This window comes from Tenrec ecaudatus, chromosome 11, assembly GCF_050624435.1.
Source record: "Tenrec ecaudatus isolate mTenEca1 chromosome 11, mTenEca1.hap1, whole genome shotgun sequence".
Classification (NCBI taxonomy): domain Eukaryota; kingdom Metazoa; phylum Chordata; class Mammalia; order Afrosoricida; family Tenrecidae; genus Tenrec; species Tenrec ecaudatus.
The window spans coordinates 103,264,933-103,277,826 of record NC_134540.1 but is presented as its reverse complement, the minus strand read 5'-3'; the positions used below and the strand labels follow the sequence as shown (position 1 = coordinate 103,277,826).

The 12,894-nt window shown below is 39.1% G+C and overlaps 1 protein-coding gene across 2 annotated transcripts in view; it reads right to left on the bottom strand.

Moving 5' to 3' along the window:
- The window catches only part of NALCN (sodium leak channel, non-selective), a 436,823-nt gene that overhangs the window by 221,208 nt on the left and 202,721 nt on the right, over nucleotides 1–12,894 (bottom strand). For both annotated transcript variants that reach the window (XM_075562611.1, XM_075562612.1), the window contains one exon: nucleotides 10,382–10,549. In XM_075562611.1, coding sequence (XP_075418726.1) covers nucleotides 10,382–10,549 — 168 coding nt within the window. The remainder of the gene's footprint in view (nucleotides 1–10,381; nucleotides 10,550–12,894) is intronic.

Genomic DNA, 12,894 nt, shown 5'->3' with positions numbered 1-12,894 from the left:
AGAGAAAATAGACATGTGGGACATAATAAAGATAAACACTTGTGTACATTGAAAGACTTCATCAAGAGAGTAATAAGAGAACCCCAAAACTGCAAAGATATTCAGTAATGACATATCAAACAAAGGGCTTTTTTACTAAAATCTACCGAATCATGGAAGCTTACAAGAAAAAAAAAATATCCCTCTGGGAAGTAAGCAAAAAAAAGTGGAACAGAAGTTTAACAAAGGTGGAAACCTGAATGGCCAATAAACAAATAAGAAAATGTTCCTGATCATTAGCCATCTAGGAAATGCAAATAGAAACAACTATGAGTTACCACTTATCACCCACCCACAAAAATAGTTCAATTTAAAAAAAACCAGAAAGCAACAAATGTTGGATGGGTGTGGTGAAATAAGAACTCCAATTCACTGCTGGTGGTCTTGTAGATAAGAACAAACCACAATGCAAAGCGATTTTGGTGATACCTAAAACAGACGGAAATCGAGTTACCTTATGACCCAACGATTCCACTACTGGGCATATACCCAGAAGAAATAAGAAACAGACCACAACTAGACATCTGTGCACCAATGTTCATTACTGCGCAGCTCACAATCACAAAAAATTGGAAACAGGCTAAATTTCCATCACTAGATGAATGGATTAGAAAACACTGGTATATACACACAACAGAGTACTATGCATCCCTTAAGAATAGTGATGAAAAGATGAAATACCTCATCTCGCGGAAAGAGTTGGAGAATATTATGCTGAGTGACATCAGCCAAGCAGAATAGGTCAAGTACAACATGAGTTCACTGAGGTAAGTTCCGAACAGGATGAGCATAAGGGAAAATGCACATAACACATAATTCCCCGGGCTGAGGATCAGATACTATGGCATAAACTAAACCAAACCCAAGGAACAGAAGAGAGCGAGTAGACCACATTTCAATGTGCCATTTCCGGAGGGTGATATTCCTGTTCAAATCAGCTCAGTCACAGAGAGGACTACAGGGCCGGCCTCTGCTTGAGGCATGATGCTCTTTCTCTGGTGACAGAGCTACAGAGGTTGGCCCTGAAGATACAGCCCACAGGGGGGCAAACCAAGAGGGGAGTGCAACACAGCAGCAATGGGAACAAAGCCACAAAGTCCCTCAGGTATTCAGATTGTAGACTTCTGACTCAGTGAGTAGCGCTTGGCACCTCACCTGAACTGGTTGGGGGTGACTCATAAGGCGGACACAGTGAAAGCCTACAGGTGTAAAGGGGTGACACCAGACTACTCCATCCCTTCCTGCAGGAAGAGCAATGGGGACGTGTAGGATGCATGCCTTTTGGACACAAATGCTGAAGACTAAAGGGGTAGAAGTGCTGTTAGGTAAATGGGTCTGAAAGAAAAGGAGACTGGGCTGATGGATCATAACAGGTCTTTCTTGCTTTGTAGCAAAGTGAGATTCATTTCCTCTTATTCATCTCAGGATACCAGTTAGACTTGGAACTATTTGTATTCTCTCTCTCTCTCTTTCTCTCTCTCTCTTGGTTAGTGTCAATCTCCATAAGATGGGCAGGATAAGCAATCACAAGCAGACAGTGATGGGACAGACAGTTCTGGATGGGCCCAAGAGGCGAGGAGGTGGGGGAGGTGAGTGGGGAGCCAATAGCAACAGGGACAGGGGAGCATCAGGGTTCTAAAATTGATGGTGAGGAAGGTCTGGTATTCCTGGTAGTGTTGAAATACATCTAAGAGAAGTACTGTGAGGTGAATGATAGGTAAGTAAACATGACAGTGGAGAAGGAGGAAAGAATAAGAGGAGAGAAGAAAAATGTAAAAATTATATATATATATAGGTATGAATATAGATATGTATATATAAAAAGATAGCTGTATCTGTATATATATATGCCACAAGGATGCAGATGGACTTTGAGTTGCTACATAAATCTTACCTAAGCACAAGAACAGTTTGTTTTAATAATGTGGCACTGTATGGTATTCACCTTCCAGACAAGATTGCTGAAGACAAAATGGGTGCATAAGCAAATGTGAAGAAAGCTGATGGTTCCTGGCTATGATAAGATATAGTGTCTGGGGCCTTTAAGGCTTTAAGCGGCCACCTAGCAGGGAAGCAACAAAGCCTACATGGAAGAAGCACACCAGCCTGAGTGATCATGGGGTGTCAACAGGATTAGATATCAGATGTTCAGAACAAGCAATCAAATTGATGAGAAGGAGCGTGAACAAAGTGGAGATGCAAGGTAATTGGAGTCCCTCAGAGAAGAGACACATGGAAGAGATGATAACTCCAGGGTGGGGTATAGCTGAAACATATAACTATCCTAGTTTAGTTCTTGAATATTTCTTCCCCTAATTATTACGGTCTTTTATTTTTCTTGATCTCATTAATCTTGTTAGACCTGCATATATTCATTTGTATAATTAAGATCATTCAATGCAAGAAAGCCAAGATAAATAACCCTTCAGAAACAGTAATGGTAGTATAATGATTCCCTGAGGATATAGGAAGACGGAGGGAGTGGGGTGGGGGTGGGGATGAGAATGGGGAAGCTGATAGTATGGATAACTATATAACCTCACTCAAGGGGAGTGAATAACAGAATTATGGGTGAGTGGATAATACTGGATGGGGTAAGATATATATATATATGAATAATAAGGGTTCCTGGGGGGTATAGTGGGGGAGGGAGGGGATAAAGGGGGGCTGATATCAAAGAGTTCATGAAGCAAGAAAGGTTTTGAAATGGATTGTGGTAGCAATTATACAGTTTTGCTTGATCTAATTGAATTATGGAATGTTATGATATCTGTAAAAGCTGCCAATAAAATGATTAATAGCGAGAGAGAGGAAAGAAAAGAAATCACACTATATATTGTATTGGATAAATCTACTATACAAGACCGCTTTAAAGGGTTAAAGAGAAAATACATTAATTTGAGAACCAAGTTTCTTCTAGTTGTGACCTCATATGCAGGAGAAAGATGTACATTGAACAAGGAAGAATTGCTGAGAAGAATTCTTGCCTTTGAATTATGGTTTTGGCAAAAAAAAAAGTACCATGAATTTCTAGAATCAACCAACAATTCTTTCTTGGAGAATGTATAGCCAGAATGCTCCTTAGAAGCAACGAAGGATAGACTTTATTTCAAGTATTTCAGACAAGTTATCAGGAGAGACTAGTTATGGTAAAGCACACCCTATTGGAAATGTACAGGGTCAGGGAAAAAGAGGAAAATATTCCACAAGATGGATTGACACAATGATGGTCACAACAGACTCACCCATCACTGAAATATTGCACCAGCCTGGGTAGGTTTCGTCCTGTAGTGCACAGGGTCACTATGAGTTAAAGCCAACTCAAGGACACATCATTTGCTCGGTATGTGGATTGGGGTGAGTTATTTAATCTCAGTCTATGTGCATAGTCTTTATCTCACAAGATTGTTATGAGAAAAGAAGTGAGACAGTACAGAAATATAATAAATGTCAAGAAATACCTGTTAATGCTATCATTACATGATATAAAAGAAGCATAGCATTTTGTAAGACTTTGATTAACTCTTTCCATAGGAATCTCTTTGCTTAATCTACCGTGGTCACATAGGTCTTCATTTGATTCCTTGCACATATTAATCTTATCTCGCCTCAGGGCATATGCAATTTGAAGTCCTCTCTACCAGGAATAGTCTCTCCATACCTTCTCACATATCATTTAGTTTCATCTCTTTTTGAATGTCACCTCTTCGGCAGCTTCCCATGAGCACTTTGTCCAAATTAACACCTTCTGCACAATCCTGACCCTTTATCCTGCTTGCTTCTTTTTCATGCTCTTCCGGCTTCTGTATTACATATTGGTTTGTGTACTTATCTGTGAACTGTATCCATTTCCCAAACTTCAGCTTGGTAATTTAAGAACCTGCTTTTTCTCCTTCCTCCTTTGGCTCCATTTTCAGTGTTTCTGGAAGTGTCTAGAGTCTAAAATAAGTCAACGCTTATTTTCTATCATGTTTACAAGTAAATCAATGATATTAATAAAGATTCTTTTTACATATAATATACTTTAAAGGAAGCAGTTTATTATGGAAAATATAAAATTCACCAAATGAGCATTAGCTGCCAGCACATTGAAGGTCAAAAGAGACGAGAAACCTGAAGACCAAAAGGAGAGACCAAATAAGTTCATAAACAGCACATTTGTCCAGTTTAGATGTGCTCTCCATTTGTGACTTTGGAAAATTCCTTGTGGTACCTAAACATCTCAAGAGAGTTTTAAAAATATGACCATCTGTGAGAGAAAAAAATGAAAACCACTTTTAACATAAACTATTTAAAATCAAGATCCAGAATCAAAATATAAATGATAAATTTTACTATGATATAGATAGATAGATATATCAATATATAATGATTAGAAGAAAGCATGTCAATTTTAGATATTTTGTGAGAAAATGGAATAGCAGGGAAAATGAGATTTTTGCTACTATTTTGCTTTGTTATTTCCAGGCATGTCTCCATTTATGGGATACATATACACACAAATACATCTAGTTTAAACGTGCCTAGAGACATATATTATTTTTCATTAACTTTTGAAACCCCTTGTGTGCTATGCAATTTTATTTTCCAATTCTTAAATTAGTTATATATTAATATGTGTTATACAATTTTATATTGAAATGAAATATGTTTTAATGACTTATAAATTCATAATAATAATGACGTGCATTTTGATTTACTAAACTCTTCCTCAAATATTTTCCATTTAGGTTATTCCCAAGTTTTTCTTTTAAACCATTTCATAGTTTTCTGCTTCAAATTGTTCTTTAAAAAAATTCACTGTCAGAAAATGTAAGCAATTTAAGTACCTAAATATATATATAGTCTTAGGAGTTTAAATTTACCATCTCTTCCATAAGAGAAAGATATGCATCCTGTTTTAGTGCATATTATAGCCTAGAAATCCTCTGTCCTACAGGGTCCTTATGGGACCAATTCAACAGCAGTGGTTTTCAGTTTTTACATATATTTTATATTTTACCCTTGTAAGTTAGGCATCGATGTTCTTTCTGAAATTTGCTCACTTAATAAATTCATAAAAAGATATCTGTTGTTTTAACTATCAACCACATTTTCCAAAAAATCTTAATGATTCTCTAAAATAAATCAATATCCATGCTGATCTTCAGAATTTAGACAGTTTGGGAATGTGCATTTTACATACATGTCATGAATTTCTGGCATGACTATATCTCATAGTCCATTCATCTCACTTACAAGAACCTAAAGATATAACCAGCACATAACGGGCGATTTATAGCTGAAGATGTTAGATGTAGTGAAAGCTGAATCACGATAGCCCTCTGTGGCTTCAGCACGATTGGCTGTGATTGTGCTCCACCTGTGTTTGCGGGAACTTATTTTTGTTTTTGTGAATTATATTTCCAAGTATTTTTCTTAAGATGCCAAAGGTATTAGTTACAAATTGTGATCTGCCAGTTGAAGTTAATATTGTCCTGAAAATGGTAATTTTGATATTGCCAATAAGTAAAACCAGTGGTCTTGAACCACATCTTATTTCTCTTAAGGATTTGGAATTCTTTTTTCTCTAAATTACTTTTATAACCATACTACTATTTTTTGCCCTATTTATTAATACCTATTGAGAGACTAATGTATATTCTGGTATGGTACATTATATCAATGACCAACTTCAATCAGAAAATGACTATATTTGAGATACTTTTGACTAGAATATCAAATAGGATATGCTATCATTTTGGTTAAAATTAACTGAGTAATGAGCACACTGCCCATATTGAACATTTATAAAGAAAGGAACCTTTACTACTGAATACTTGCCGTGAACAGCGATGGGGGTGGGTGTAGCTGACCTCCTCTAGCTTCTCTATTACTGGGAGGCAAGAGTCACGCATGCCTTACCTCCTTTAACGCATTCCTCCCTTGGTACTCTATTTCTAAGCTGGGTTCAACAATTCATTACAATGGCCACACCAAGCGCACAGACAACACTCATAATCAAGGGGGTTCACTAGGCAAAAGTTAAAGTTATCACCAGTCAGGATCATAAACAGTTCACATTAGCCCACAGCAATACCGCTCTTGAACTAGCAGTCAAATATCCCTTTGGTTCTTAGTCTCTCAGCCATGTGGTCCCCTGGTCTTTGCCTCCAGGGGCCAGGAAGCCAGACCACCTGTCACCCTGTCCTACGGTCCCATCGTCTCAGCTCTTCCAAATGATCTTGTGATTTCTCTCTGCGTCCCAGGTTGCGCTTATTCATTGAACACTGCTTTGGTCATGTGGTTTGTCTTTTAGTAGACCATACCCAGAAGGAAAAAAATGATAAGGTCTTAAGTCACAACTCGGGTAAAGTAGAAAGATATCCCTAAGGAAACAGAGGGGTGGAGGTGGGGGGGCTTGGTTCACATCCTCTATTACAATCGGGTCTTAATCCGACTCTAATTCCATCAATTAGCAACCAAAACAAAACAAACTCACTGTCATTGAGTCAAGTCCACTCATAATGGCCCTATGGGTTTCTGGGACTCTAAATCCACACAGGAGTAGAAATCCCCATCTTTCTGCTTCACTGCCATGGCATCAAGTACAATTCAGAGCAACCCATCAAACAGGGTAGAACTTCCCCTTTGGGTTTCTAAGACTGTAACTTTTTCTTTTTAATTAAAAGATCATTTTATTGGGTTTTTTTACAGCTCCTACAACAATCCATACATCAATTATATCAAGCATATGTGTACATATGTTGCCATCATTATTTCTAAACATTTACTTTCTATTGTGTCCTTGGTATCACCTCCTCTTTTTTTCCTCCCTCCCCACACCCTGGTGACCCCTTGATAAAGTATAAATTATTATTATTTTCATATTTACACTAACCGCTGTTTCCCTTTCCCTATGATTTCTGTTGTTTGTACCCTGGTAGGGCTGGGGTGTGTGTGTGTGGTTATGTGTTTATCCTTGCAATCAGTTCTCCGTTCCTCCCCACCCCCCTTTCCCTACATTCCCCCTATTTTCCTGGTATTGCTACTCCATTCCTGTTCCTGGGTTCTGTGCAACATGAGATCTTATCTCTTATCTGTACCTGTGTACATGCTCTAGTCTAGCCTTCAGTGAAAGGCAGGACTGGGGTCATGATAGTGGGCGGTGAGGAAATTTCAAGAAATATTGCGTGTTTCATTGGTGCTACACTGTGCCATGGTTGACTCATCCCTTTCTTGTGACCCTTTTGTGAGGAAATGTCCCATTGTCTACTGATGGGTTTTGCATCTCTGCTCTGACCCCCTCATTCTCAACAATATGTTTTTTGTTTATTTGTTTTGGGTCTTCTCATGCCTATTAACTTATCCCATCGACACCTGTTGATCACACAGGCTGGAGTGGCTGGTGTGCTTCTTCCAGGTGGGTTCTTTACTTCTCTGATAGATGGCCCTTGTTTCACTTCAGGCCTTCGAGACCCCAGATACCATATATTTTAATAGTTGGGCACCATCAGCTTTCTTCACCATATTTGCTTATGCACCCACTTTATTTTCAGTGTTCATGCTGGGAGTGTAAGCATCACAAAATGTCAGGTTGTTAGAACAAAGTATTTTTGCATTGAGGGAGGGCTTGAGCAGGGACCCAGAGCCCACCGACTACCTTAGTGTATTGCCATATAAATATATGTACATAGGCCAATGCCTCTATTTTTATGAATTAGTGTATTTACATATGTACACACCTATGTTCATACCAGTATCCATAGCTTTGCTTCTTAGATCTTTCCTCTGAATCCTTTTACCCTCCTACTGTCCCACCATCATGCTTGCCCTTCTTCCGCTTCTTATCAATTTCTCTCAGCTAGATTGCTGCTGCTCCTACACCCACAGGATTTCCATGTCCTCCTTGTTGTTGATTTTAATTCCCCAGTTGTTCCCGTGTCTATGGTGTTGTTTGTTCACTGATCCCTTCCCACCTCCTCTTCCCCCTAGGTCCCTCCAGAGCCAGTTACTTTCTCCTCAAGCTTGCTTCCCATGTCTATCTTATATAGGTAGGCAAACCAAAATAGCAGAGACCAAAGCAAAAGAAAACAAAGATTGAATAAAAAGAGAGAGAGAGGAGGGAAAAAAAAGGAATCATAACTCTTTAAGGAAGTAGAAAGCTTGTCTTTCCGCCATGGAGTAGCTGGTGGTTTGGAACTGATGACCTTGTTGTTAGTGGCCCAACAAGCAGCAACTAGGCCATGACCAGGGCTCCTCCAGCAGAGAACACCCTCCACAGTAAGGGTATAGTCAACGTGTCGAACCCACAACTACAATACACTACACAAGGAGTTAGGACTAGATGGGCCATATTAATTGATGACAACAGTTCTTGTAAATGTCATATTTGAAAAAATGCTCAATTGTATAAAACAAGAATTATAACATAACTATTTAGTATAAAGTGCATTTAATAAAGCTATTTAATAATGACAAAGACATATATTAATAAACAATTTAAAACATTTTCTTTAAAATATTTTTAAATGACTGCAGGGCATATCTAGCCAAAGTCCCTCATTCCTCCCAATTGGCCTTCCCTGCACGTGGGGAAAGATACTGATAGGATTCACCTGTTAGCCATTACGGATAGGGTTTCCTGGACTGGCATCCTACAGGTATAAAGGAGCCCTCTGAGAAGCAGGAGGATGGATCTCATTATCAGCAAGAGCTAGGAGTGGATAGAGTCCTCGAGATCCCCGCATAGTCAACCCTCTGGATCCAAAAGACAGCTGTCCCATTAGAGGAGCCAAAGCAGAACCAAGGCCCAGAGCATGGGACAAAGCACTGGACTTCCCAACCCCAGGAGCAAGCAAAGCTGACCGCGTTCCTGCAGGAAGCTAGCTTGAGGACCAGGGTTCATGACCGAAGTAGCTTAAGCTCAATGCCTTCAGGCTGAGATTTATAGAAGAGTGACATGCCCTTTGGGCATTCATAAACAGACCTATTAGACCTGTGTAACATCTCAATCCTGACTATTTCTCACCGGAATTATAACTTCTTAACTTCATTACTAAACTCTTTAATCACGAATTTGTCTTCAACGTTTTGAGTCGACTCTGCAATGGATATTAGAACCTATAGATAATGTGGCTAATACTAATCACCCCATTACAGACTAACTACAATTAATAAATGTATATATATTTAAAATTCTTATCATTTCCTTATAAACAATTATATTTAGATTTACTGATAATGACAAACTTTACTTGGAATTATGTTCAATGTTTTTTAGCAACATGTGCTAACATCTTTATTAAGTATAAACTTTGCTATAGTTTAGATATATGCTAGCCATAAATTAATAAAATATCTGCTATTTTAGAAACAGCACATACATCTAAAAGGCTCTCTAGTGTTGCATTAGTTTAGTGCCTGGCTGTTAACCTGAAGATCAGAAATTGGAGCCCACCAGCTGCTCTGTGGGAGAAAGACGTGAAGTCTGCTTCTGTCAAGAGTTTGTGTCTTAGGAACCGTAACGAGTAATCCTATTCTTTACTATAAGGTCAGTGTGAATAGAAATCATCTAAATGCCAACCTCTTTTAAAACAACAACGCCAACAAAATAAATTTTGAAACAGTAAGTAAAATGTTTTAATTATGATTAATTTCCAAGACTATTAAAACAGTTGTGGCAATTAAATAAGCCCAAAGATCATCATTATTATCAAGAGAGATCAGACCTTGGAGAAGGACATCACACTTGGTAAAATGGAGAAGTGAAAAAGAGGAATGCTCTTGACAAGGTTAATTAACACAGCCGCTACACCCAGGGGCTCAAACAATTGTGAGGATGGCCCAGGACCACGCGGTGCTTCATTCTGTTGGACATTGGGTCAATATGAGTCAAAACTGACTTTACAGCACTTAACAACAACAGAGATCATCATCATCATCATCACCACCACCACCACCATCATCATCAAGCATGAACACAACTGAACCAAGGTAACGTCTGTGGTTCATTATGCATGGCTCTCATTGTTGCAATCACAGGTTTATGTTGACTACAGGTTATTTTACCAGGACCAGTTGCCCTCAAGTTAATAAAGTGTCAGAGGAACCCAAACACTGCATATTTTCTCTTACTGATTTTTCAGAAGTAGACTGCTATGCCTTTCTTACAAGGTACTTGGGTGAACTCAAACTGGAACTTTTCCAGTAGCATTCAGGTACATTTGTCATTTGCACTGCCAATGGATTCTGTAGTTAGTTATTTCATAAACAATTGTATATTTAGTAAAGTGTGTTGACTCTTATCTACCCTGAAAAGAAAAAAATTATTCCCAAGACAAATAAGTGTCATTTGTATTACCTGAAAGTAGGTGAATTGAGAATGATATAGGTCTGGATAAACATGAAGGGTAGTTCCAATCACAAGGAGAAGCTCAAATTTGTGAAGTGATGAGCTAATATATCCTGTAAACCCCAAACACCAAATCTTCAGAAGAGCTTCCAAATCAAAAAGTACTGTAAACGCCACCTAGAAGAACAAAAGGGCATTGAAGTGGAATGTAAAAACATAACTTATTTTAAAATATTTTATATATTAATAAGAGCATAAATTTCAGACACAATGTATGCACTGAGGAAACAAAGATTAAGCATGACATCTGATAACAAATAATTTTAGAAATATACAAATTAACAAACTAAATCTATCTTAAACCGTGAGAAAAGCATGCCCAAATTTTAATGTTTGTGAGTGGCATTATTTTTTTATTGTCCATTAATTTGATCATCTTTGTGTTAGACAGGGTTCTCTAGAGAGACAAAACCAGATTGCTAATAATATATTTATATATTTATAAAGATAGATAAATAATGCAAGAAATGAACAGTTAAATTATATACAGATAGATAGCTATCTAATACAAGAAATGAACAGTTAAATTATAAAGCAGTACAAATGGCTCAGTGCAACTCACTCCCGTGAGAGAGTTTCAAGTCCCTCAAGGTTTTTCAAGTCTTTGATGGTGGCACGGATCTCTGCAATCCCTCCAGGAATGGGTTACTGCTTTTGGTTTACTATTTTCCTAGGCAATGGCAATTCTAATGGTGTATACTTGGCCTTTCCTAGCATGATAGCCCTTATTTCACATTTCAGGATTGAATATGGGTGTTCTGCCAGTTACTAAGTATGTTTATTCCAATGATGCATTCTGGAACTGGGGAAATAACCACAGGATGGATCCGGGGGCTGACTGGACCCACAGTGAGGCATACCTGAGCTAAAACTCCAATGATAACTTGACCTACATAAGCCCCCACTCTGACTGGTGGGCCTTCGAAACACTGGGTCTCCTGTAACTAATGTCAGTTCTGAGTCAGTGTCCAGTAATCCCTGAAATGTTTGATTATTTCCTTTCCCCCCATGAAGAGTCTCTCTTGTGAAAGGCCACAGGTCCTTTTGGGGAAGGCTAGAAGAAAGACTAGCAGTATAGACCTTCGGTGATGTAGCAGGGTCCTCCTTCAAAGGGACCCAGCCTCCCCCTCATTCAAGGGGTTGTGGGTCTGTAAACTGGCTCAGGTCTGGGAATTGATTGAGCAATCATGCTGTCTATTCTGCTGTTCACCTGATCTATCATTACACAATCCACTTGTATAGATCATGTAAATATTTAGTGGGTTTCCCATCTATTTCATTCCTAGGGACACCGTGGCTAAGTAGCCAATGCCATAATTCCACACGAGACAGGTTGCTTTGATTACTACTGAAACCTTGCTGTCTATTATAACCACACCCACCCTGTCTTTGTTGATTCAGTGCTGACACCTGCCTTCTACCATCATGGGGACCAATCAGCCCCATTGTGGGCAAATGCTAGAGTTCGCTTAGGGAAGTGCCCACTGTTAATCCTGGTGCACATAAAATAGCAATTATAGGAGTCTTAAGAGATGCTGGGGCCCACTTCACAAACTTATTACTTATGGTTGTGGTAAAGGGTATGTCCCCAGGCCACCCCCTTTTGGGATCTATGGGAATATCTTGATAGATCCATTCCAACATATCAGTTTCCCTAAGCTTTTTGATACCTTCCTCTGCAGTGTACCAAGATAGGTCAGGTAGTTAAGTTGGTCTAATCTAGGCCATCTGGCAGTTCATGCTTCATAGAACCAACCAAATAGTTAGTTCCTCTCTTAGCCTGTCTCGCAGAGACATTGAAAGAAGAGTCTGTGCTTACGGGTCCCATATCCAGAAACTCAGACTGGTCTAATATTACACTTCGTGCACCAATGTCCCACACCCTTAGTAACCATTCCCAAGGATATCCCCCAGGCTTCTGCTTGTACGTATTTGAAAACACAAGCAGATCTTTATGAGTATAGTGCGCTTCTTCTTGGGTAATCATCTCAACCTTACCTTTAGGAGCTTTCTGAGACTTAATTTTAGTGACAGGTCTAGCAGAAATAATGGGTGGTGAGGGTGTTTCCTGGGTGCTCTCAGCAACATCTTGTAAGGCATCTCCCTCAGGCAATACTACTGATGCAGCCCCACCTGGCATATCAACTTGAATAGTTTGACTAATCTTCTCAGGTGTGGATTGTGAATTAATACTTTCAGCTGGGAGGGGTGGATCTATTGACTGCGGTGGGTCAATTGTTTCTAAGGGCTGAATATCCTCCTCTTCTGGATCATCAGCCCATGTGTTCCCATCCCATGTTTCAGGGTTCCAACCTTTCCCAATCAATGCCCTCACTTTGGTATCAGACACTGCTCTAGATCTGCAATTCAGCTGTCATTGTAACTCAGCCACTCGTATAATGAGACTCTGGACCTGGGTCTCAACAATGTCAGCTCTCTTACTTGAGGAGAGAAGGCTCTCC